This window comes from Electrona antarctica (assembly GCF_951216825.1).
Source record: "Electrona antarctica genome assembly, chromosome: 20".
Classification (NCBI taxonomy): Eukaryota; Metazoa; Chordata; class Actinopteri; order Myctophiformes; family Myctophidae; genus Electrona; species Electrona antarctica.
In genome coordinates this window covers 6,642,527-6,669,632 of record NC_136801.1, presented here as the reverse complement: position 1 = coordinate 6,669,632, position 27,106 = coordinate 6,642,527, and the positions used below count along the sequence as shown (strand labels likewise).

Genomic DNA, 27,106 nt, shown 5'->3' with positions numbered 1-27,106 from the left:
GCCGGTCATCAAGTCTGCCTGAGAGTTCCCAGATGGGAGCAGGAGGGGGGAACCCAGTGTACTCTCTGCTGCCCCATCTGGCGGAGTCAGGTTAACAAATACTACCCAGGATATGAATCAAAGTCAGGATCTGAGCCAAATTCACCATATTCACATATGGCCGTTTTGCCCTTACTCAGAGAGACCATATTATGTTCAGCTAGCCTGGTGTAGCGATACTAATATAATGATATTAGTCTCGTCCCTCTCAGTGTTAGATGTTTCTCCTGCAATGTCCTGCCCCATATTTACATACTGGGCCCTGGTTGGTTATAGCCTGGTTCCAGACTAATCTGCTTGGCTCGTCACCATTTCAGCCGTGAAGTCCTCCCACAATTGAGAGGGGACTTTAATCTGTCTGGGGCAATATGCATTGCAAAGGCAGATGAAGGCTGGCTATGCAAGGCTAATGTTCAGTGGCATACATTCTGTCTTACATTCTCTTGTCCAGACTGAAGGAGATGTCCAGCGTGATCGAGAAACAGCACAATCTCCTGAAGCTGATCATCCAGAAGATGGAGATATCATCAGAGGTAGACGAGTACGACGGCCCCACAGATGTCAAATGTAGCAAGTGGACAGAACTTAGACAAAGTTACGGGGACAGATTACGGGGACAGAGTACATCGAAGTGGACCCCTGTGTTGAAGGCTATTGAGGGCAAGAAAAATGAAAAGAATTCTAAAATAGAATGTAACATGTAGTTACAAATACAATGAATTACATATATTGATGGCACATGCATTGATATTACTTACTAAAACAATGCAATGAAAAATACATTCATTTACAATGTTTACTGTATGTTCCACTATATGAATGTAGCTGCATGAGGACATTTAGTCAGTCCGGCTTTTGAAACATGTCAGATTTGGTTGATGTATTTGTTGCAAAGAAAAGAGATCGCACAGATCACAGTGACAATGCAACTTCTTTTAAAATGATTTTACCAACACTTCTTCACACCCTGAAGAAGACCTATAGGCCTATTGTGTCAAAACATTGGTTAAAAATAAAATAAAAAAGGTTAGCTACGAGATGTGCGGTAAAATAAAATAAAAGGCTTTATTGGATTGTGGCTATATGATGTACAGTATACCTTTATATTTATTAGGGCTAAGTAAAAAGATGATACTCACAGTATATCCTGTGGCACTGTGTTCTATACGCTTGTCTGTGGTATATTGGCATACTAACTGTTAAGACTGTGTTGGGTAACTACGGTATAATTGCTTCATTCATTGTCTTGTGATACCTGTATCTATTTGTGCCTCCATGTCGAATCTCTGTACTGCAGTAGCACACATATGTGACCAGATTTGACTGAGAGACTGCCATCGCGCAAATTACAGCTTTTCACCAGAGGAGAAAAACTTTTTTTTTTTTTTCAAAATGAGTTAATAGCACAGGCAGACTCTTCACATACTAGAGCATGTCTGAAATAAGTGTCAGAGCTGAAATCGACATGTGAATATGAAATAAATGCTTAAACATGTAGCTAGGTGTAATGTTAGAGACCACAGAAGTGAACCTTTCAAGCCTGTTTTCTCAACTCGCTGTTTTCTGCAAGACATTAGCCTACTCTATAAGCCATATCTCCAAAACTGGTGGGCCAAACTGAACAACCAATATGTCAATTTGAAGCTATGATTCCCTACTTTCATATGACATGAAAAAAACGAAAATTCAAAAAAATCCAATGGCAGTCCCTCACTCAAGTCACATATAACTAACCTCATCTCACCTGTTCTGTTGTTCCATCTGTAAAATGGAATACATGTACAGTACTTTGTGCAGTTGTGTGGGGAATTGTGCCATTTGTCTTTTAACTTCAGATAAAATGAAGGCATAGTTATCTGAAATGACTATTGCAATATAAAACTACATACCGTGCTGTACAATGATCTCAGTGTTTGTGTACCTCATGCATTATATCCGTGGTCAAGCATGCAAACGTGTATCAGATTCTAATGAGAGGGTGGACATGAATATTAAGGAGTGATTCAATTCACAAATTACTCATCTCCAGGACATTTCAAATGGCAAGGCCTTCAACTCTCCAACGCTAAATTTACAACTCCAACCCAACTGTAAAGACCTCAGATACATTGATCTCTCTCTCTCTCTCGCTCTCTCTGGAAGAATGAGCATGTAAATTCAAACTGGCCCCTGGAAGTAGTCATCTGAATATTGATAAAGGTCATTATTCTGCAGCACATGCATTACTATGTCAGCAAATCATGATGCAGACATTCTGAATTTGGGCAGATAGTACTTGAGACACACTGATGTAAAACAGCTCACAATACTGTCTTTTGAATCAAATGATGTAAAAAATCACACCCGTGTGAACTGAGTGGTGCAACTCCCCTCTCCCCCCTCCTCTCTCTCTCTCATTATCAGGCAACAGTGCAGCACTATCTCTCTCTCTCTCTCTCTGTGTCTGGCACAACAGCGCCACTTTTGCCCCTACTGGTACTCATAGTCACATAGGTTAACACGGACATTGTCACATAGGTTAACACGGACATTGCTGTTCCTTTGAGTGGTTGCACCACTCAAAAAGAGGGTCCACATCTGTCAGAGATCTGTACAGAGAACCATGCCATTATGTCCCAGAGGTATAAACAACAGGCTAACAGGAAAGTCTCACCCTGAGGTCTTTGACAAGCTCTGTTCTCTGAGTAAGATGTTATGGTTACATCGAAACGTTGTGGTTTTTACCTGCACCCTGTTGAATAAAGGCTTTGACTGTCCGAGTTTGCTCCAGTGTCTTCCTTCCAACTGTTCTCAGGCTCTGTAGTCACACTATAGTCTAGTAGCCAGCCCATAGAGCCCCATTGTGAACCCGGACATGTTGAGTACACCAACGTTTTATGTTAGAAATGTTGAGTATGGGTCCCCAGCATGTAGAAACTGCCGGATGCTAACTTGCATATGTTGAGCAATTTTCATAATTGGCCTAATATGTGACCATACCATTAACAACCTATAGAAGGCAAAAAAATTCATCATGCTTTATGTAGCATGTAACATGTCAATCTAGGGGGTTTTCATGATGCTGAATCCATTCCAAGCATTAGTTTTGCCAAAAAAAACACTCATTGGGCTAAAACGGCTATAGCCACTTGCCAAATGTGCTGACATCATCACATTTGTGATGACGGCTATGGCCGTTTTAGCCAAAGGAGTGTTTTTTGTGCAAAACTAATGCTTGGAATGGATTCAGCATCATGAAAACCCCCTAAATTGACATGTCACATGCTACATAAAGCATGTGACAAAAATTGCTCAACATATGCAAGTTAGCATCCGGCAGTTTCTACATGCTGGGGACCCATACTAAACATTTCTAACATAAAACGTTGGTGTACTCAACATGTCCGGCTTCACATTTTGGCTACTAGACTACTATGGTTTCTCACACATCAATCTCACAGTCAGCCTGGCTATTTAATGCACATATAGCATAGTGCTCCATGGGGATTATGTGTTGGTAATGGGTAACTGGATTATATGGTGATACAGGATATCCTTTTGAATTGATAAGTGCCATGTTTAAAGGACAATATTTAGGTAAATTACATTCTGACTCTTTAGTGAAGTAGGGTAGACACCTGGGTCATACCTCAGCTAAGGTTATGAAGATAAGAGTGGGCATTCTCAAGTTATAGGCTTTTTTTGTCCCTTTTGCCCTATTCGGCTGTCCTTTTTTCAGTGATTGGAAAAAATAGCCAAAAGAGCTGAATTTGTCCCCAAAATAAAATTTCACAAAAATCCATTTCATTAATGGGAGACCCTAAAGATAAGAAAAAACATGGTTGTGTTTAATTCTAACTCAGGTATGGGGTATCTCAAAATATGATTGCCTCTGAAGCTAGACTACACCGTTTTGGCATACAGTAGCCCTCTATATTGCCAAGTTTCGCGAAAACCGACTGCACGGTTAAGCCAGAACTGCTATTTTTGGCGGAAGGAGAAGAAGAGGAAGAAAAAAACAGACAAATACAATAAGGGACCAAGAAGTCCCTTCGGGCTTGGGACCTTAAATATAAAACAATAATGGTGGTTCATAACAACTCAACTCACAGGCGTCCACGGATGGAGTGGATACGTTGCCAGTGAAAAAATTCTTACAAAGAGAAATCACCATTTGCCATTGACTTGCTTGGCCCTGCTGGAACTTCGAGGGGAAAAGTACATCCTATTACCTGCATGGTACCTGATACTAAAGGCAAAGAAATTGTGTATCTTGAGCACTATTCACTAGAAAGGCAGCAATAGTCTAATAAATAGTGCTGAAGTCAGGACCCTAATTGTGTCTATTTTCATTTCTTTTTCTGTAAAAACCCTCCATGTAAAAGCGTTGGAATTACTTCAAGGATCCTTACAACCCGACGGTCTGGGGTGCAGCTATCGGATCGCTTTGCTTCATCATTCCACTCTTCTTAAATGTTGAAGGTTCCATTCACTGGCAAGTCGGGGCTGTGTCAGTTTTCTACTCCTGGATTGCCTTTCTCTTTTATTTCCGGAGGTAAAGTCCATCAAATTACAGTAACTTATCAGTATACAGTACTCTTTTGTATAAATTCTAGGTATGTTTAATTTCTGTACAGCAACGCCTAAATGCACACAATCAAGTTTTATGTTTCTTTACTTCCATGCATGAAACGGGTCCATGAACCACACATGAATCATGTCAGTACATGATTCATTTGTCAGGATTGCTAGGCTACTAACAGGTATCCTCCTGTGTTTCCACAGGTTTGAACATTCAGGGATTTACATAGTGATGCTCGCTGGGATCATGAAGACAGCGCGGAAAATCTTACTACTGTTTGGGCTTCTGATGTTGGCCTATGGTTTGATTTTCTATGCACTGATGCTCAAAGAGGTAAGAGAAGCAGACTCTGTTCGTATACCAACAGCGATAGTTAGCTTTTGTTCTGGCTGGGCGTGAATCGTCTGAGACATGACCTTTGTGTGTACAGTAGTACAGTATGCCTATGGTTCACGTATAGTTCAGACCATAAGTGAGCTTCTGGTTAGTTGTCTCGCCACAGCTGGTTCAAGGACAGTCCAGGGACTGGAGAAGGAATGGCTGGGCAAGGGGTAAACCAGTGCACAGGACAGAACACTGGATTGACAGGACAGGACAGGACAGAACAAGTCAGGTTAAAAACAATGAACTGGCCGGCAGGGAAGGGTAAGACGGAAACGGACAGAACGAAAGTAATGGACAGTTTAGGTCTGGGCAAGACAGGGCAGGATAGAAAAATGACTGGGGAAATCCGAACGGGCTCGTCTGGGAATAGTGGACATGAAACAGGCAGGAAAGTTAGACGAGATAGGAAGGGAGCCAGCTAACTGCATGGCAGGAAAAACAGATTACATTTTTCAAGATTCAATATTTTGTCCCAGATAAAAGTACAAACAATACAAAACTTATCTAAAAGGCTCAGATCAGCATACAAGGCCGTAATACATGCCACAGAAAAGTTCATTGTTCATTTAGGCTTGTTTAGCAGTCTAACAGCCTGGGGGAGAAAATTGTTCTTCAGTCTGCTTGTGCTGGCTTTGATGCTCTGGTACCTCTTCCATGAGGGGGCAACAGTATGGTCAGTATATTGGCGTCTTGGCAGTCTGCTGTGTCCTTCAATCCTATCATTTCAGTATAACAGGTGTCCATTAGAAACAGTTGAGAATTTTAAATTAGACTGATTCTCAATTACCTTGACATGATTTATTTTTTATTGTAACAAATCTTGTCTCAGTTCCCTTTCACTCAGAGGCACATACAATTTAGTGTACAGGTGATCGCTGTTGCATGAGAAATTACCTTGGAGTAATACCAAGAGGCTTTATGACCAGACACAAACACTTGAATAATATCAGACAACCTCACATCTTAAGAACGTACAACGTATAATATTGATTAATCAATTACAATATTTGGCAATTATTCCAATAATTCTCAGTGTGTATATTATTGTTATGGCCGTTTGGATTTTGATAACTGCATTGTTTAAATGTATGACTGTAATACATTGCTTTGTTAAGAAATGATTTATGAATTAGAATTATTATTTTTATCATGGCAGAGGGAATTTTCGACTTTGCCTCTCTCAGTGATGCAAACCTATGTGATGATGGTCGGGGAACTGAACTACCAAAGCAACTTCCTAGATGATTATTTCACCAATGATCTTGCATTTGCTCCGTTGACATATCTGATGCTTGTGCACTTCATTTTTATCATGCCAATATTGGTGATGAACCTAATGGTAAGCATGTCTTCATTCTATAGTTCTACCATATGGTTTTCTAAATGCATATTTAATTATGTTATTTCAATACAGCATATTAGGAAAGAACGTTATTTCAGTGCTTTGTCTCCATCAACTGATTCCTTGTTGATGCCTACACTTTTACAGAAAGAGGGGTGTCAATGGTACTTTATGATACTTGCTGAACAGTGAACAGTGAAAATGTATGGTTTTATTGTCACTTGGGCAATATGTTGCAGGTTGGTTTGGCGGTTGGAGACATTGCTGAAGTACAAAGAAATGCAGCAGTGCAAGTAATTGCCATGCAGGTGGGTATGTGGCAAATTAACTGTCTGAAATTATGTCTTATTTAAAATAAAATAAAAACATGGCCATGTTGCTCCTTGCACCCAGTTATTGCGAATGCAGTGAGCATTTACTATGAGACCCAGCAGATCATGTCTGTGTGTCTGTGTGTGTCACGCTGTAACACCACCCGCCCACCACCAGAGGGCGCAGCTGTATCGCACACAAAAACACACACACACACATGCACGCACACACACACACACACACACACACACACAACTTAACTTAAAAAAAACTTAACTTAAAAAAAAAGTTAAAAAGAAAAAACTTTAAAAAAAACAAAAAAAAAGTTAAAAACTTAACTTAAAAAAAAATCTTAAAAAAAATCTTAAACAAAAAAAAATAGAACTTAAAAAAAACCTTAAAAAGGTACGTAATTTATTCTAATTGTTGTTATTGCAATTTACGAGCTGCGTTCGCGCGTCTTACTTGTTATAGTTTTGAAATATTCATTATCTCAGAGAGAGAGAGAGAGAGAGAGAGAGAGAGAGAGAGAGAGAGAGAGAGAGAGAGAGAGAGAGAGAGAAAGACACAGACAGAGAGAGAGAGAGAGAGAGAGAGGCTAAATCACACACTGAGGGGCCTCACAACAATGCAGATGGTGATATATATTTTAATTGCATAGTTTGATTGTTCATTTTTTGTTCTCAAAATGTTCCTGTAACTTTGAATAAGAAATTCTCTCGCTCTCTTCAGATTGAGCTCCACACCGGCCTGGAAGAAAAACTGCCTTATTGGTTCATAAAACGAGTGGACAAAGACTCCGTCATCGTCTACCCCAACCGCAAGTGTTCTAAGGTACTGTATGCACAGACTCTATGTGTTTTGCAACAGAAAACTGTACTGATGCTGAAAAATAAAGTATGATGTATCTTTAATACTCATTTGGGTTCAGCATTTGACTCTGCAGGCCATCAGTCTCATTTAGTAACCAGATAATTGTTAGTTGTTTCACTTCTAATCTTATTCTTATGAATACAGATCTATTACAGGCTATTCGCGTACTTGTTTGATGACATGAATGAAGCACCTCGTATACAGATCAGTTCACAGGCCACCACTCCAATGGAAAAGGAACTCCAAAAGCAAAAATACAGGTAAACAAACTTGCGGTTAAATGACAAGATGGAACACTGGTAACTTTGAAATACACATTTGATATACAGTAATAATAACCATTTTAATGTTCCCTTAAATCAGAAATGTGTGTAAACAATACAATACAAAGTAGTCTGTCTTTCTGACAAAAACGGCACACTGCATAATTGTCTAAGAAGTACTGGTAGGACGGACAAACACAGCAGCCTCTAGTATAGTGGATACAAAGCAAGCACAACAAAGAGCTTTCTTAGCAGGCTCACATAAAATGAAATAAGCATATTACTTTAATCACTATTTATCCAGTACAACACACCAGGACTATACAAAAAAAGGAAGGGGATAAAAATACTACTCAGGAGGATATGAATAAGTCAGGATCTGAGCAAAATTCACCATATTCACATATGGCCGTTTTGCCCTTACTCAGAGAGTCCACCCACCGCATGGGTAAGACTTGAGAAATGGCTGAATATTATGTTCAGTGACATACATTCTGTCTTACATACTCTTGTCCAGACTGAAGGAGATGTCCAGCGTGATCGAGAAACAGCACAATCTCCTTAAGCTGATCATCCAGAAGATGGAGATATCATCAGAGGTAGACGAGTATGACGGCCCCACAGATGTCAAAGGTAGCAAGTGGACAGAACTTAGACAAAGTCAAATATGGCAAAGTCAATTAAGGGGACCGAGTTCATTTAAGTGGAAGTTGTTGAAGGCTATTGAGGCCAAGAAACAGTCTGAAAGAGAATGTAACATGTAATTACAATACAATGAATTACTTATATTGATGGCACATGCATTGATATTACTTACTAAAACAATGCAATGAAAAATATAGCTGCCAGTGGAACACATTCATTTACAATGTTTACTGTACTGTATTTTCCACTATATGAATGTAGCTGCATGAGGACAGTCCAGCTTTTGAAACATGTCAGGTTTGGTTGATGCGTTTGTTGCAAAGAAAAGAGATCACACAGATCATAGCGATCGACAATGCAAGTATTTTACCAACATTTTGACACAATATAGGTCTTCTTCACACCCTGAAGTCAAGAAGACCTATATTGTGTCGAAACGTTGGTTAAAAAGAAAAGAAAAAAGGTTAGCTACGAGTTGTGCGGTAAAATAAAATAAAAAGGGTTATTGGATCGTGGCTATGATATGTGCGACCTCATTTCTTTACAACAGTTATATTTCTATTTTCTCCCATGGTCAGCACCTCCTCCTCACTACTGCTGTGTGCTCCTGTTCCATTGTTTGGTATTTACCTTTAGGGTGCTGAGTACAAAGATGATACTCACAGTATATCCTGTGGCACTGTGTTCTATACCAGGGGTTCTCAACCCATGGGTCGCGACCCCTCGGGGGGTCGCCAAATTATTTTTGGGGGTCCCCAAATTATTATTTTTTTAAAAAATCACTAAAATCACTAAAATCACTAAATCACAAAAAATCACTAATCACTAAATACACATAATATGAAACCCCACTTAGACAACCACGTAAAAAAGAGAGGACAGAAAATGGTACAAATAGAACAGTAGAGGAGCGCTAATCACAGATTAACTAAATCACTAATCACTAAAATCACCAAAAAAAATCACTAAATCACAAAAATCACCAAAAAATCACTAAATCACAAAAAAATCACTAAATCACTAAAATCACTAAATCACTAAATACACATAATATGAAACCCCACTTAGGCAACCACGTAAAAAAGAGAGGACAGAAAATGGTACCTATAGAACAGTAGAGGAGCGCTAATCACAGATTAACTAAATCACTAATCACTAAAATCACTAAAATCACTAAAAATCACTAAATCACTAAAAATCACTAAATCACTAAAATCACTAATCACTAAATACACATAATATGCAACCCCACTTAGGCAACCACGTAAAAAAGAGAGGACAGAAAATGGTACATATAGAACAGTAGAGGAGCGCTAATCACAGATTAACCAAATCACTAAAATCACTAATCACAAAAATCACTAAGAAATCACTAAATCACTAAATCACTAATCACTAAATACACATAATATGAAACCCCACTTAGGCAACCACGTAAAAAAGAGAGGACAGAAAATGGTACATATAGAACAGTAGAGGAGCGCTAATCACAGATTAACTAAATCACTAAAATCACTAATCACTAAAATCACTAAATCACTAATCACTAAATACACTTAATATGAAACCCCACTTAGGCAACCACGTAAAAAGAGAGGACAGAAAATGGTACATATAGAACAGTAGAGGAGCGCTAATCACAGATTAACTAAATCACTAAAATCACTAATCACTAAAAATCACTAAAAATCACTAAATCAGTAAAATCACAAAAAAATCACTAATCACTAAATCACGAATCACTAAATACACATAATATGAAACCACGTAAAAAAGAGAGGACAGAAAATGGTACATAAAGAACAGTAGAGCGCTAATCACAGATTAACTAAATCACTAAATCACTAAAATCACTAAATCACTAAAAATCACTAAATCACTAAAAATCACTAAAATAACTACAAATCACTACAAATCACTAAATCACTAAAAATCACTAATCACTAAATACACATAATATGAAACCCCACTTAGGCAACCACGTAAAAAAGAGGACAGAAAATGGTACATATAGAACAGTAGAGGAGCGCTAATCACAGATTAACTAAATCACTAAAATCACTAATAATCAAAATTATTTTATATTGGGGGTCGGGAGGGGGCAGGGCGGGGGTCGCGAGACATAGCCAAAGCATTTCCGGGGGTCCCCGGCCAAAAACGTTGAGAACCCCTGTTCTATACGCTTGTCTGTGGCATATTGGCATACTAACTATTAAGACTGTGTTGGGTAACTACGGTATAATTCATTGCTTTATTCATTGTCTTGTGATACCTGTATCTATTTGTGCCTCCATGTCGAATCTCTGTACTGCAGTAGCACACATATCCCCAAGTCACAATCTTCTGAAAATGGAATGCATGTACTTTGTGCAGTTGTGTGGGGAATTGTGCCATTTGTCTTTTAACTTCAGCTAAAATAAAGGCATAGTTATCTGAAATGATTATTACAATATAAAACTACACACTGTGTTGTACAATGACCTCAGTGTTTGTGTACCTGCATTATGTCTGTGGTCAAGCATGCAAACATGTATCGGTTTTTAATGAGAGGGTGGACATGAATATTAAGGAGGATAATACACAGATGACTCATCTCCAGGACATTTCAACTCCAACCCAACTGTAAAGAAAAGCATGGGAATACATCACATCTCTCTCTCTCTCTGGAAGAATGAGCATGTAAATTCAAACTGGCCCCTGGAAGTCTTCATCTGAATATCGATAAAGGTCATTATTCTGTAGCACATGCATTACTATGTCAGCAATGATGCAGACATTCTGTATTACCTGAGACACACTGATGTAAAACAGCTCACAATACTGTCTTTTGAGTCAAATGATATAAAAATGAGGGTCCACATCTGTCAGAGATCTGTACAGAGAACCATGCCATTATGTCCCAGAGGTAAAGTTAACAACAGGCTAATAGGAAAGTCTCACCCTGAGGTCTTTGACAAACTCTTAACAACTATTCTCAGGTTTCTCACACATCAATCTCAGTCAGACTTGATTATTTAACGCACATATAGTGCTCCATGGGCATTGTGTGTTGGTAATGGGTTTGGACTGGGTTATATGGTGGTAGAGGATATCCTTTTGAATTGAGTGCCAATCTACAGTAAGTAGTGTTGGGTGAATATGCAATCCTATCAGATAAAAATCAAATGCTGTAAAGTTGAGGAGTAGGAGATAGGAAGACTCCTCTTTAATTATTTGTGAGGATTTGCCTGTGACCCATACTTCTAGGTCAGTGTCCTTGTGGTTAGCGTGTCTGCCCTGAGATTGGGAGATCGGAGTTCAATCTCCCAGCTAGGTCATAGCAAAGACTAGGTAGGGGTATCTCAAAATCTGAGTGTCTCTGTGTTTGGCGTAGGCCTCTACCATATTGCCAAGTTTTGTAAAAACCCGACTGCACGGTTAAGCCAGAACTGCTATTTTTGGCGGAAGGAGAAGAGGAGGAAGAAAAAAGCAAACAAATACAATAAGGGACCAAGAAGTCCCTTTGGGCTTGGTACCTTAAATATAAAACAATAATGGGTGTCCATAACAACACAACTCACGGGCTTCCACAGATGGAGTGGATGCGTCCGTGTGTTGCCAGTGAGAATTTCTTTTTTTATTGGGGTTTTCTTTAACACAACACAACACAACACATGCCTTGCTTGGCCCTGCTGGAAATTCGAGAGAAAAATGACATCCTATTACCTGGTACCTGATAGTCTGATACTAAAGGCAAAGAAATTGTGTTAGAGACGTGGCATATTGAGTACTATTCATTAGAAATGCAGTCTAATAGTGCTGAAGTCCAGGAGCCTAATTGTGTCTTCTTTTCTTTTTCTGTAAAAACCCTCCATGTAAAAGCGTTGGAATTACTTCAAGGATCCTTGGCCGATTCACTGGATGGCAGCTATCGGATCGCTTTGCTTCATCATTCCACTCTTCTTAAATGTTGAAGGTTCCATTCACTGGCAATTCGGGGCAGTGGCAGTTCTCCAATCCTGGGGTACCTTTGTCTTTTATTTCCGGAGGTAAAGTCCATCAAATTACAGTAACTTATCAGTATACTCTTTTGTATAAATTCTGGGTACGTTTAATTTCTGTACAGCAACACCTAAATGCACACAATCAAGTTTTATGTTTCTTACTTCCATGCATGAAACAGGTCCATGAACTGACATGATTCATTTGTCAGGATTGCTAGGCTACTAACAGGTATCCTCTACTGTTTCCACAGGTTTGAACATTCAGGGATTTACGTAGTGATGCTCTTTGAGATCATGAAGACAATGTTCCACATTTTACTACTGTTTGGGATTCTGATGTTAGCCTATGGTTTGCTTTTCTATGCACTGATGCTCAAAGAGGTAAGAGATGAAAATCCAAGCAGATTCTGTTCGTATACCAACAGCGATAGTTAGCTTTTGTTCTGGCTGGGTATGAAACGTCTGAGACATCCACATGACCTTTCTCTTTAGTACAGTTTGCCTTGTTCACGTATAGTCCAGACCACAAGTGAGCTTCTCGTTAGTTGTCTCGCCACAGCTGGGTCAAGGTTCAAGGACAGTCCAGGGACTGGAGAAGGAAAGGCCGGGCAAGGGGGTAAACTGGGGCACAGGACAGAACACTGGACTAACAGGGCAGGACAGGACAGAAACTAGCAAAACAAGAGTACTGGACAGGCTTAGGGCAGAACAACACAGGGTAAAAATTGGTGGTGGACAGGGAAGGGTAAGACGGAAACGGACAGAATGAAAGTAATGGACAGTTTGGGTCTGGGCAAGACAAGACAGGGCAGAATAGAAAAAGGGGAAATCAGAATGAAATGGGCAGAAAAGTTAGGCAAGATAGGGTGGGAGATAAGTACATGCATTGTGAAATGCATGTAAATAAATAACAATACTAAACTTATCTAAAAGGTTTAAAAAAGTTTAAAAGAACTTAGATCGCCTGGGCCATGGCTCAGCGGTCCAGGCACCTTGGCTGGTAATCCAGTCTGGCAGTGTGCCGCGGGTTCGACTCCCGATCCCGACGGCCTTTACTGCATGTCTTCCCCCCCATCTCTCTCCCCATTTCCTGTCAGTCTACTGTCTGTCCCTCCATAAAATATATAAAATAAAGGCGAAAGCCACAAAAAAAAACATTAAAAAAAAAGAAAAGAAAAAAAAGAACTCAGATCAGCATACAAGGCCGTAATACCACGGACATGTTCATTGTTCATTTAGGCTTGTTTAATAGCAGTTTTTCAGCCTGTGAGAGAAATTCTTTCTTCAGTCTGCTTGTGCTAACTTTGATGCTCTGGTCCCTCTTCCAGGTGTCTAATACTGTCTATTAGAAACAGTTGAGAATTTAAAATTAGCCTGATTCTCAATTACTATACCTTGACATGACTTATGTTTTATTGTGACAAATCTTGTCTCAGTTCCCTTTCACTCAGAAGCACACACATTTTAGTGTACATGTGATCGCTGTTGCATGAGAAATGACCTTGGAGTAATACCAAGAGGCTTCATGACCAGACACAAACACTTGAATAATATCAGACAAGTCTGTTTTTAGGTATTTGATTAATCAATTACAAGTGCAAGGGGATCACAACTATTTGGAAAGTATTCCAAGAATTCTCAGTGTGTATATTATTGTTATGGCTCTTTGGATTTTGACAACTGCATTCTTCGGGTAACGCACCTAAAGTCAGAGCGCGGTGGTCACATGAAGGACAACTGCATTCTTTAAATGTATGAATGTAATAAATTGCTTTATTAAGAAATTATCTTTTAATTAACTATTATTATTTTATCATGGCAGAAAGAATTTTCGACTTTGCCTCTCTCAGTGATGCAAACCTTTGTGATGATGGTCGGGGAACTGAACTACCAAAGCAACTTCCTAGATGTTGAGCTTGCATTTGCTCCATTGACATATCTGCTTCTTGTGAACTTCATTTTTATCATACCAATATTGCTGATGAACCTAATGGTAAGCATGTTTTCATTCTATAGTTCTACCATATGGTTTTCTAAATGCATATTTAATTATTATTTCAATAAGGCATATTAGGAAAGAACGTTATTTCAGTGCTTTGTCTCCATCAACTGATTCATTGTTGATGCCGCCTACACTTTTACAGAAAGAGGGGTGTCAATGGTACTTTATGATACTTGCTGAACAGTGAACACAGTGAAAATGTATGCTTTTATTGTTACTTTGGCAATATGTTGCAGATTGGTTTGGTGGTTGGAGACATTGCTGAAGTACAAAGAAATGCATCCCTGAAAAGAATTGCAATGCAGGTGGGTATGTGCATATGTGTCTGAAATTTGATTTGATTAAAAAAAAAAAAGATCATATGGACCACTTGCCCAATGTTGTGTCCGTAGAATGCCCAATTTCTCATCAAACAAGACTCTGAAAGCACTGCTAGCGGGCTCTAGCAGCCTTGTTGCTCCTTGCACCCACCCATACCAAAGTGGTTTGAACCAATGGCATGCAGAGCAGAGTTATTATAGTTTTGAAATATTAGCTCAGAGAGAGAGAGAGAAAGAGAGAGAGAGAGAGAGGCTAAATCACACATTGAGGGGCCTCTAAACAATGCAGATGGTGATATCTATTCTAAATCTATGAAAATCTGTCACAAAAAAGTGTCGAAAAGTGTCTAAAAACTTCTATAGCACAGAGCAAGACTGCTGCTCGCTTTGGGGCCCTGCAACTCACATCGCCCCTGACGCCACAGCACATGGACAGCCTCAAGGAACCTAGCGCTGCACAGCCTTGTCCTCCAGCCTCAATGAGCACTGCTTGCAAGCACCAACCATTTGCTTCCACTATTTTAATTTTAGTCTAAAAACAACACCTACACCCGCCATCTTCCAGCAGATCACGCGTCAAGTGAAATGCATGTTGGGAGGGACACAGATTAATGTATGGGTCACCGTGTTCGGTGCAACACTCCCCTTGCCTGACACCTCCACTTTTGGAATTAGACAGCATCTCGCAGCAGAGCCACACGGGGAACATTTCTGGGGGGTGTGTGGCAGACAGGCAGCCTACCACTTCTCTCCTGCTTCTTTCTACCACCACCGCAATCTACAAAGCCATGCCAACGTTCTTTGCAACGTTTAAACTGCTCGAACGTCACTCGACAAAACTTTTAACTACACGCGGGTGACACACTCCTCTCCAAAGTTATTTGCAAAGTTTAAACTGCTCGCACGTCACTCAATTTAACTTTCAACTACGCGGGTGACAACACTCCTCTCCTCCACCACCTCGTTCACCGTGCCAGACAAATACAACAGTGTTTTTCGAGTCCCATTCAGCCCGGGCGGGGGAATTAGCAGCCACAACGTTACGTGCGTTATCGCCAACACACCATGCGGTGTTTCAACATGGAATGAGCGGGTCCATTTGGCTACACTCCCAAAGTTACATTACTGTGACCACCATCCCGTGCCGTCGGTAAAATAAAATGATAAATACATACAGAGATGCAATGACAGTTAATTACAGATATCTATCTATGACAATATATCGATCTTATATAATAACATTAATTTTGTGCCCAAGTTCAACCCAACTTCCCAAGATCATCCGTTAATAATTCCCTCCCAAACAATGTGATCTATTATATCGCATTACCCACACTATACATAATTTCCTGTTCATATATTAGAATGGGTAAGGCCCTAGTATATTTTAAATGCATAGTTTGCATAGTTTGATTGATATAGACACCAAATATTTATCCTCAGTCCTTGTTACAACATAGTAATTTGTACAAGTTTGTTCTCCAAATGTTCCTATAACTTTGAATAAGAAATTCTCTCACTCTCTTCAGATTGAGCTCCACACCGGCCTGGAAGAAAAACTGCCTTATTGGTTCATAAAACGAGTGGACAAAGACTCCGTCATCGTCTACCCCAACCGAAAGTGTTCTAAGGTACTGTATGCACAGACTCTATGTGTTTTGCAACAGAAAACGGGACTGATGCTGAAAAATAAAGTAGGCTACTGATGTATCTTTATGGTTAAGCATTTGACTCTGCAGGCCATCAGTCTCATTTAGTAACCAGTCAATTGTTAGTTGTTTCACTTCTAATCTTATTCTTATGAATACAGATCTTTTACAGGCTATTCGCGTACTTGTGTGATGACATGAATGAAGCACCTCGTATACAGATCAGTTCACAGGCCACCACTCCGATGGAAAAGGAACTCCAAAAGCAAAAATACAGGTAAACAAACTTGCGGTTAAATGACAAGATGGAACACTGGTAACTTTGAAATACACATTTGATATACAGTAATAATAACCATTTTAATGTTCCCTTAAATCAGAAATGTGGGTAAACATGTAAATGCAATAGAAAGTAGTCTGTCTTTCTGACAAACACGGCACACTGCATAAATGTCTAAGAAGTACTGTTAGGATTGATTGTCAAACACAGCGTATAAATAGCAGTGTTTTCTTATGTGTGAGCAGCCTCTAGTGGATACAAAGCAAGCACAAAAGAGCCAGTTTTCTTACCAAGCTCACATAAAATGAAGTAAGCATATTATTATAATCCATATTGTAAACACTATATATCCAATACAACACACCAGGACTATACAAACATAGCTGAATGCGAATGAAAATAAAAGGCTGAGTACCGAGGTTACTCAGGTTATGAATAAGTCAGGATCTGAGCCAAATTCACCATATTCACATATGGCCGTTTTGCCCTTACTCAGGGAGTCCACCGCCTGGGTAAGACTTGAGAAATGGCTAAATATTATGTTCAGTGGCATAAATTATTAGTGGCATACAGTCTTACATCCTCTTTTCCAGACTGAAGGAGATGTCCAGCATGATCGAGAAACAGCACAATCTCCTTAAGCTGATCATCCAGAAGATGGAGATATCATCAGAGGTAGACGAGTATGACGGCCCCACAGATGTCAAAGGTAGCAAGTGGACAGAACTTAGACAAAGTCAAATATGGCAAAGTCAATTAAGGGGACAGAGTTCATTTAAGTGGAAGTTGTTGAAGGCTATTGAGGCCAAGAAACAGTCTGAAAGAGAATGTAACATGTAATTACAATACAAGTAATTACATATATTGATACTGGCACAAATCCAGCTTCAGAAACATGTCAGGTTTGGTTGATGCGTTTGTTGAAAAGAAAACAGACCGCACAGATCGTAGCGACAATGCAACTTTTAAAAAAAACAATATTTTACCATAATTTCGACACAATATAGGTCTTCTTCACCCACTGAAGAAGAACAAAATAAAATAGGTTAGCTACTGTATGAGCAGTAAAATAAAATGAAAAGGCTTATTGCATCGTTGCTAATGCTACAAGCTGTGCGACCTCTTTTCTTTACAACAGTTATATTTCTCCCATGGTCGGCACCTCCTCCTCACTACTGCTGTGCGCTCCTGTTCCATTGTTTGGTTGATGTGCAGTATTTACCTTTACATTTATCAGGCTGCTGAGTAAAAAGGTGATACTCACAGTATATCCTGTGGCACTGTGTGTACTGTACACTTGTCTGTGGCATATTGACAGACATACTAACTGTTAAGACTGTGTTGGGTAACTACGGTATAATTAACTAACCTGTATCTACTGTGTTTGTGCCTCCCATGTCGAATCTCTGTACTGCAGTAGCACACATCCCCATCTCACCATTTCTGTTGTTCCAGTTCACTATCTTCTGTAAAATGGAATACATGTACTTTGTGCAGTTGTGTGGGGAATTGTGCCATTTGTCTTTTTTAACTTCAGCTAAAATGAAGGCATAAGTTATCTGAAATGATTATTACAATATAAAACTACATACAATGACCTCAGTGTGTGTGTAGCTGCATTATGTCTGTGGTCTCAAGCATGCAAACCTGTATCCGTTTCTAATGAGAGGGTGGACATGAATATTAAGGAGTGATATTAAGGAGTGATTGAATACACAAATGACTCATCTCCAGGAAATTTCAAATGGCAAAGCCTTCAACTCTCCAACACTAAGTAATGGTGCTGACGATAATTTACAACTCCAACCCAACTGCAAAGACCTCAGATACATCTCTCTCTCGCTCTCTCTGGAAGAATGAGCATGTAAATTCAAACTGGCCTCTGGAAGTCGTCATCTTAATAGGGTCATTATTCTGTAGCACATGCATCACTACAGTATGTCAGCAAATCATGATGCAGGTATTTGGGCAGATACACATGGATGTGAAACAGCTCACAATACTGTCTTTTAAATCAAATTATATAAAAAGAAGAGGGTCCACATCTGTCAGAGATCAGTACAGAGAACCATGCCATTATGTCCCAGAGGTAATTAAACAACAGGCTAACAAGAACGTCTCACCCTGAGGTCTTTGACAAACTTGAAACAACTGGCTCTCAGGCGCTGTAGTCAAACTATGGTTTCTCACAGTCAGCCTGGCTATTTAATGCACGTATAGTATAGTGCTCCATGGGCATTGTGTGTTGGTAATGGGTTTGGACTGGATTATATGGTGGTACAGGATATCCTTTTGAATTGATAAGTGCCAATCTAAGTAGTGTTGGCTGAATATGCAATCCTATCAGACAAAAATCAAATGCTGTAAAGTTGAGGGGTAAATATGGAGATAGGAAGACTCCTCTTTAACTATTTTTTGAGGATTTGCCTGTGACCCATACCAGGTCAGTGGCCTTGTGGTTTAGCGTGTCCGCCCTGAGATTGGGAGATCGGAGTTCAATCTCCCAGCTAGGTCATACGAAAGACTATAAAAATGGGACCCAATGCCTCCCTGCTGGTCACTCTCTTTGTTTGCCAGCTTCCAGGTATGGGCCTATGGGCAGCAGTGCTACAGGCATGCAGAACAGTGCCGAGAGCATGCATGTCCAATGAAACTGCTACGGTTCATTATTTAAAAATGAAAGGTCGAGATGGATTAAGGTACAATTTTAAAAAAAGATATTTTTGTATCTATAGATACAGAGGAGGCTATTAAACCGCATGGAATTCCTCTCAATAAAGAGAGGAATAAAGTGATAAATGTTTTAGTTGTTGTACTGCAGCTGGCACAGTGCATGGTGACCATGGGAACCAAAGGGTGGATGCTGGGAGGGAAACAAAGAAATGTCCCCTGACATCATGGGCTTGCACCTGTCCCAATGTTTCTCCAGCACACTAGTGAACCAGGAAAGGGCACTGATAGGGGTCATGACCCCTGAGAGTCTATGCTGATAGACAAATGCTAAGTTGTTCCTTCAAAGTCAAGGTTTAATTGATATTTATTACCGTCGGCCCCAAATGTAATTACTGCCGTGGCAAATACAACAAGCATGTAACCCATCCATTAGACGGATGTTTTGGACAGTTCTCTCAGCTTATACTTGATCAATCAACTTCCATTATGTACACAATGAATGTACTGTACACACACTTGTTTTTCTCAGCCCACTTCTTTCTGACAGCAAATATTGCACCAGCTTGAATTGTGTCAAGAGCCGTTTAATGTTTACATGAAAAATTATGACAGCTTTTCAAATAAAGCATAAAGCCAAACAAACACAATGCCAGAGCTCGCACCTTTCAGACTGTCAAGTCATCCCCATACACTGACCTGACAGATGCACTGACAACGGATGCGACAGCATTGTGCCTGAAGGCTCAATACCTCAGCCTGATGACACTTCCAAGGATGTGTCGGGAACAGAGCGGTCCCTCCATGGCTCAGCTGATGCCAGATTTTCTCGTGAAAGTGGACTTGGAAGAACAGGATTATGGGACACATGGGAATGTGCCCTTGGATTAGGGAGCATTCCTGGTCCATGACGGAGGGAAATCTGAGAAATACGGAGCTGAGGAAGACTGCAGGGTGTGTCCCTCTCACAGAAAGCAGCAAAGAGAGAGATGGGTAAAAATAAAACTGTCAACTGGCTCCAACAGACTCTAAGCACACGATTTGGAGTTTGGATTCAGATACTGTATGTGACAGTGACAGGTTATTAACTTATTAAATACATTTTGCCCCAAATTTGACAGTTTAGCATGTAAATGAAACATGAGGAAAGAGATCTAAAGTGAGAGCTATACTGTATAGGTGTCATGACAGCTGCTGAACGGTGTGGAAGCCTAGTGTCTCCTAAACTGTATTTGCAATATTTGTACTGTATTTGTAATGCTGAAAAATTATCTTGTGTCACACAACAACAAAAACAGAAGATCTACAAGCTCACAGCACATCATGCATGCTGCACATTGTGAGCTTGTAGATCGGCTATAGTTGGTGTGCAACACAGCCACGGGCGTGCAACTAAGGATAATTCAGGCTTCACAAGCAGCAGCAGCAGACTGGATGAGAAGCATCAACCTCCACTGTGAAAGGTGCCAGGAATGCTTGTATCTCAGCAAACACTCTTCACCCTGCAGTGGCAGAGACTGTAAGAAGCTTTCAAACAACCTGAAGCCGTTTCCCTCACTGGGTAACGTCATTATTTTTTTCTTGCTCCGTTCTCACACCATGATATCCTGCCCTCTGCCCTGGGAGGAGGCTGTTGACAGCCTCCTGTTCAACTTCCCTTCATTTGTCACATCACACATACACCACAAGTTTACAGCTATAAAGAAGAGTTTGAAATGATGTTTTGCACAAGCTACCTTCAATTTGCAGTTACATAAATAATGAGACTAGGAAAAATAGCAAAACTAGTGTGTGTGTGTGTGTGTGTGTGTGTGTGTGTGTGTGTGTGTGTGTGTGTGTCCTTTATCCATGATTTATGTCTGCTGTCCTGTGTCCGACATGTCAGCTGTACTGTATGTAACAATGCTTTGCCGTCCATGCACGTTGTAACTGGCTGCTCTCCCACTGTCAAACTGCACTGGCAGTGTTTGTGTCCTTTGTACAAGGTATTCCTTAATAAACATTTCAAATGTGTGTGTGTGTGTGTGTGTGTGTGTTCACAAACATATGATACTGTATATGAACACAAACAGGTATACATTTTGCCGCATTTTTGGTTGAAATTATCATGTAAATGAAACATGAAGAAAGAGGTCTACAGAACGAGAGCTACTGTCAGTGACATGTCATCATTAATCCTAATAAAGAATTTAACCCATTTTGGGCGGGAACCCCTTTTGGTGTTAGCATTATGTTATGCTTTAGCTATTGAAAAATAGCAGATCTACAAGCTCATAGCGCGCCACTCGGTGGCGCGCTATGAGCTTGTAGAGTTACAGACCCATAAGGGTCCATTTAGTTCCTTATATCTCTAATTGAGCTAGGTACACCCTGGAACTCCCTCAAGTACCCCTAGGGGTCCCCGGACCCCACTTTGGGAGGCCCTACAGCCTATCATGGTATAAGAGCAAAATCAGATATGGAAGGGATGCTCTCAAGTCAGTAAAAAAAAGAGGGAGGAAATTAAACAAGGAAAGGATCGATGGAAAGAGAAGTACTGTGGCACCCTGGGAATAAAGATGATGCGCCCCCCCCCCCCCCCCCCCCCACCACCCCCTGCCCCACCACGCCCATGCCAGCGCCTCCAGATGTCGTGGGAAACGATAACAGCTGGGGCTGATGCACACAGGCTGCGTGTGAAAGGCGGCTACATCTGCAGAAACCCTATCCCTCTGTGAAACTGGCAGAGGATTAGCCACTTTTGATAAGGTCCTCAAGACATTTCTATTACCAAGACACATCTGTGAGAGAGACACACTTCAGAAGTGTATGCCATATATAGGCCAACTGTAGTCAGGTTACTGGGGCAGTGCATGCTGATAATTATCCCAATATTTCAATTTCATGGAAGGACTACATTTGTAGAGTCAGTGTCCACCTATTGGTTTTGAACTAACATCCCCCGGCTTAGCTCTTCTAAACAATCTCTCGTGTGTTGAATGTGGCCACGATCAGGCTGCAGATTATGTGCCTGTCAGAGTTATTAACAAAGTCCAAACAGAGGCAGTGTGTCGAGGTCGTGTTCTGAGGTCACGGTGGGCTGCAGAAAAGTGGGTGGGGAAAAGTTCTGGGGGGATGGGGAGCAGTGGTCGTGCCAAGTCCAGAACACTTAAATTAGGCGGCAGGAGGGCAGTTTTCAGCTTCTAGAGGGAGCAGCAGCCTTATGTCAGCCTCAAGGATTTGTCTTAATTCCATTATTCAAGGGATGAAATCTTAAAGGCAGTGGACTGGAATATATTCTTGCAGTTCTTGTACTACTGTAGTTCTAGCAGTACTTTGGGGATCAATTTAAGTAATGTATGTAGGAGGCCTTGGCTATCATTTGTGACTAAAAGATAAGACAGTTTTTTGTGGTAACAGACTTCCAGAAAGGATACGCCACCTGGGTGCTGCTCAGCAACAGTTATGTCCACTGGTTCAGTAGCAAGCGACACGGAAGACTTTGAGATCTATCACAGGAGGACATCCGCCCCGTTGGAGAAGACCAGGCGGAGTATTGCCTGTTACCATTCAAACGAGTATTCAGATGAGGAGTTCTGTGATAGCGTCGAAGGGAAGAGCAAACAAGAGCGCAAAATGTCCAGCAGGTCCCATCAGAAGGATACGCAGACGACGTCGTCAAGGAACGCGGCCAACTCGCGGGAGAGGGCGCGGATGAGAGTGCTGAGCAAAGCTTTCTCCAGACTCAAAACCACCCTGCCGTGGGTACCGGCAGACACCAAACTATCTAAACTGGACACGCTGAGACTCGCCACAAGCTATATCTCTCACCTCAAGCAACTTCTACAGGATGACAGACTTGAGCACAGCTTCGTTCACCCTGTTAATCTGGTAGGAACTACATTTTAGCTTGTCATGTAATATGTACTGTATGTTGCACCACGGTAAGTTAATAAAATGTGTTTCAAATGACTGTGATGCATGGAAAAGGTGTTTAATGCGCTAAAATGGAAAATGCACAATCACTTATCTTAAATTTGACTTGGCCTGCAACAAACAGTTCACCAATTACTAGGCTACTTCCATGTAATGCCGATTCCGAACTCGAAATCTGTTAACCCATTTTGGTGTTAGCATTATGTTATGCTTTAGCTATTTAAAAATAGCAGATCTACAAGCTCATAGCGTGCCACCGAGTGGCGCGCTACGAGCTTGTAGGTCTGCTATTTTTGAAAAATCGAAGAACGACTGACATAGAAACATAGCTTTTTCAGAAAACTGTCAGGATGTAGAAGACATTTTTAGAATCTGATCTCAGGTCAAAATGGGTTAAATTAAGTGACTGTTTTCAAATTTGACTTGGCCTGCAACAAACCGTTCACTAATTACTAGGCTATACTTCCATGTAATGCCGATTCCGAATTCGAAATCTGTTAATCATAAACCAATGTCGGTCTTTCATTCCAGACGTGGCCATTTGTGATGTCAGGGCGATCGGAGGACAACCAGGACATCTCCTCAACGGCCAGACTTTGTGGAGCAACCGCATAGGACTCCTCTCATGGATCCACATGACCATGTGGTTCTCAAACTTTTATATGTCAAGAAACCCCCAAACCGATATACTGTCTGTGTGTATGTGGCCGCAGACCCTCATCTTAAAACGGTTTGCCAGGGACCTCCAGAAGAGAAGATTTGTGTTTATTTATCAAAATTTCAAAACATTTTCGATATTGTTCAAAACATTTCAAAAATAGCAGATGTACAAGCTCGCAGGGCAGCACGAGGCAATGCTCTGTGTGCTTTTAGATCTGCGATTTTTTTAATAGCAAATGTATAATAAATGGATGAAGTAAAGTGGTTAAAATGATTGCGATTGCTACATTAACTACTTTAACTGGAGACCCCCTGGAACTCGGACCACAGTTTGAGAAACAATGTTGTAGACAATTGTTTTCTGAAGTTTGGTGCAGACAAAAGGTCTGCCGATGTTGACCTTTAAATCCCTGTCCAGAACATTGCCCCGGCCCGACTTGCTCCGGCCCCATCTCTTCCTCTAAATGTCTAACATGAACTCCTATCATCCTGCTGTGTAGTCTATTGGCTACTCCAAGTTACAAGGAGCAGAGAGACCTGTTTTTAAAGTTTGTCTTGTAGCTATTGAGATTTTTTTATTTGTGCAACTTTGACGCTATGTTTACACTGGAATCAGTGCCTTGTCTTTGGCTATTTGTGGTTCTTCGGTTTAATTATTTTTGTTTTGGGCATTGTGAACTACCAGTTGTGTGTGTGCCATTATTTGACAATGTATGATGAAAACTAAGTGTCCCATCATCATGACTCAAATCGAGAGAGATGTGGGTATTAGGCATTTTTGTTTGTTTGTCTGCATTAGATTTTTTAAGCTCTAGAAATACCGTTTCCCTTGAATGGCCATGTAAAGCTGTGAATTTTGAGTGTACCTAATAATCACCTCACAGCAGTAATGTTATCTAATGTCACCTGGACATAATCTATCACCCATAGGCCATATGTGTAAAGTTCTAGCCTACATTTTGTACAATTATTTATTTTGATGACTGTATCTTTATGATTCCTGCGAGTCTGTTAGTATAGATTACTTTATATGGACTGAATACATTTGTGTCAATAGTATACTGTTATCAAAGAACTAGTTGCCACCCTATATGTTTGTCTTTCATTTATTTAATCTTCCAATATATACAGCATTGTATATGGATATGCAAGACACATTTATTGTTTGCAACATAATATGATGTATTTGGGGGCGAGTTTTATGTAGGTAAAGTGGGGCATTTTGTCACCTTAAAATATGATATTTTATTTGTTAAAAAAAACATTTGTTAAACAATTAAAGCTCTATATTTTGATAGTAATCAGTGTTTGTTTAGTAACAGGGGTCTCTCCATCTCCAGCAGTTGAGTTTCATTTTCAGGTGGATCACCAATTTCATCCAATCAGGAAAGAGAGCCCATGTTTATCAGCTTCAATTTTGTTTGATCCAATTCTAAATAATTGTGTCTGCTCATTTCTTTGTTTCATCACTTCCAAACGTTCCAACTGTATTGTTTATGGGTTCTCACCTAACTGGATGTAATTGTTTACTAATGAGCACAGGAGACAGGGAGAGCCCTGTTACTGAACAAATGTGACCCACCGTGAATGAGAGCCTGTCATTGGATTATTATTCATTTTTGTTTTTTCACGTCCTATGGAAGCAGGGAATCATAGATTCAAATTGACATATTGTTTGTTCAGTTTTACCCACCAGTTTTGGAGATATGGCTTATAGAGTAATGTCTTGCAGAAAACAGCGAGTTGAGAAAACAGGCTTGAAAGGTTCACTTCTGTGGACTCTAACATTACACCTAACTACTACATGTTAAAGCATTTATGTCATATTTACATGTCGATTTCAGCTTCATTTATTTCAGACATGCTCTAGTAAGAGCCTGCCTGTGCTATTAACACATTTTGGATAAAAAATAAATACATTCAGTTTGTCTCCTCTGGTGAAATGCTGGAGGTTGCACGATGACAGGCCCTCAGTCACATCTGGTCACAAATAGCAATGATTATGATGGGGGATATAGAGCTATTTAACATTTTTTAACAATGGAAAATATCACTAAACATCCCCTTAAAGGTGAAATCAAATGCAGAGAATGAGATGCAGGGTTAACGTATAGAACTGTATAGAAATGTACAGAAGAAATGTCCTGACTGTAGCAAAAGTATAAGCCTTTCACATTTCCAATATTGATTTAGAGTGTAACTTTTAATGAAGAGAACTTGTTCCAAGGTTTTTATGGGTCGCACGTCTGACTTCTGTTAATTTACAGTAGCTTGGTTGAAAATGTATTTCAAAATGACTGGCCAACTAAGGTACTTCCCTTGTGATGGATGGATTGGATTGGATGCAATATACATCATGTTCTCTATGTTGAGTATTTTATATGGTGAGGCAATCATATCTGATTTACAGGGTCCTCGAACCTCTCACTTCACAGCACCCACAAAGCTGAATGTATGATACAAAAAAAGAAAAAACTACTGTAGATCATTTTGGTTTAACCCATTTTGACCTGAGATCAGATTCTAAAAATGTCTTCTACATCCTGACAGTTTTCTGAAAAAGCTATGTTTCTGTCAGTCGTTCTTCGATTTTTCAAAAATAGCAGACCTACAAGCTCGTAGCACGCCACTCGGTGGCGCGCTATGAGCTTGTAGATCTGCTATTTTTCAATAGCTAAAGCATAACATAATGCTAACACCAAAAGGGGTTCCCGCCCACAGTGAAACATGGTTTATGTCATAAACTAGGCACAAGTTCAAAATGTGAGGGAGCTACTGTAGTAAAACCTCTTCACAAAACATCAGATTTGTGCCATGTTGTCACAGATCTAATCCGCTGGCAAGAACTGTATAAGGATTCCTGCAGACATTACCACACAGAATGATGTTTGTCCTACAGTACATTTGAGACAATATGCTTTTCACAAAGCATGGGTCAAAGGTTCAGGAATTAACCCATTTAGGCCTGAAAAAGGTGTCTTCTAAATCCTGACAGTTTTCTGAAATACCCGTTTCTAGGCCTATATCACTCAATATTTAATGTCAAGGACCCCAAAAATGATCTGTAATTGGCCTCCGAGACCCCTATCTGAAAATATGTTGTTCCAGGGACCCTCCAGAAGCAAAGATTTGAGTTAAAAACGTTAAAAAATATTCCAAATTTGAGGCACATTTCACGGTTTTTCAAAAATAGCAGACCTACAAGCCG

At 40.2% G+C, this 27,106-nt stretch overlaps 3 protein-coding genes across 6 annotated transcripts in view; all 3 read left to right on the top strand.

Moving 5' to 3' along the window:
• The window catches only part of trpa1b (transient receptor potential cation channel, subfamily A, member 1b), a 47,320-nt gene extending 44,691 nt beyond the window's left edge, over nt 1–2,629 (top strand). For all 4 annotated transcript variants that reach the window (XM_079489121.1, XM_079489122.1, XM_079489119.1 and 1 more), the window contains one exon: nt 491–2,629. In XM_079489121.1, the coding sequence (XP_079345247.1) occupies nt 491–743 (253 nt within the window). In that variant the 3' untranslated portion in view covers nt 744–2,629. The remainder of the gene's footprint in view (nt 1–490) is intronic.
• A 3,927-nt stretch (nt 2,630–6,556) lies between these two features.
• Nucleotides 6,557–19,304, top strand: LOC306912845 (transient receptor potential cation channel subfamily A member 1-like; the record flags this gene model as incomplete). Its single annotated transcript, XM_079489300.1, has 10 exons — nt 6,557–6,565; nt 7,371–7,477; nt 8,292–8,407; nt 12,668–12,783; nt 14,225–14,395; nt 14,641–14,709; nt 16,254–16,355; nt 16,535–16,650; nt 17,247–17,482; nt 19,231–19,304. 10 exons carry the CDS (start codon nt 6,557–6,559, stop codon nt 19,302–19,304), a joined length of 1,116 nt encoding a protein of 371 aa, XP_079345426.1.
• A 3,463-nt stretch (nt 19,305–22,767) lies between these two features.
• msc (musculin (activated B-cell factor-1)) lies at nt 22,768–23,853 on the top strand (the record flags this gene model as incomplete). The annotated part of the gene is made up of 2 exons (XM_079489299.1): nt 22,768–23,193; nt 23,770–23,853. 2 exons carry the CDS (start codon nt 22,768–22,770, stop codon nt 23,851–23,853), a joined length of 510 nt encoding a protein of 169 aa, XP_079345425.1.
• Between the last annotated feature and the right edge of the window lie 3,253 nt (nt 23,854–27,106).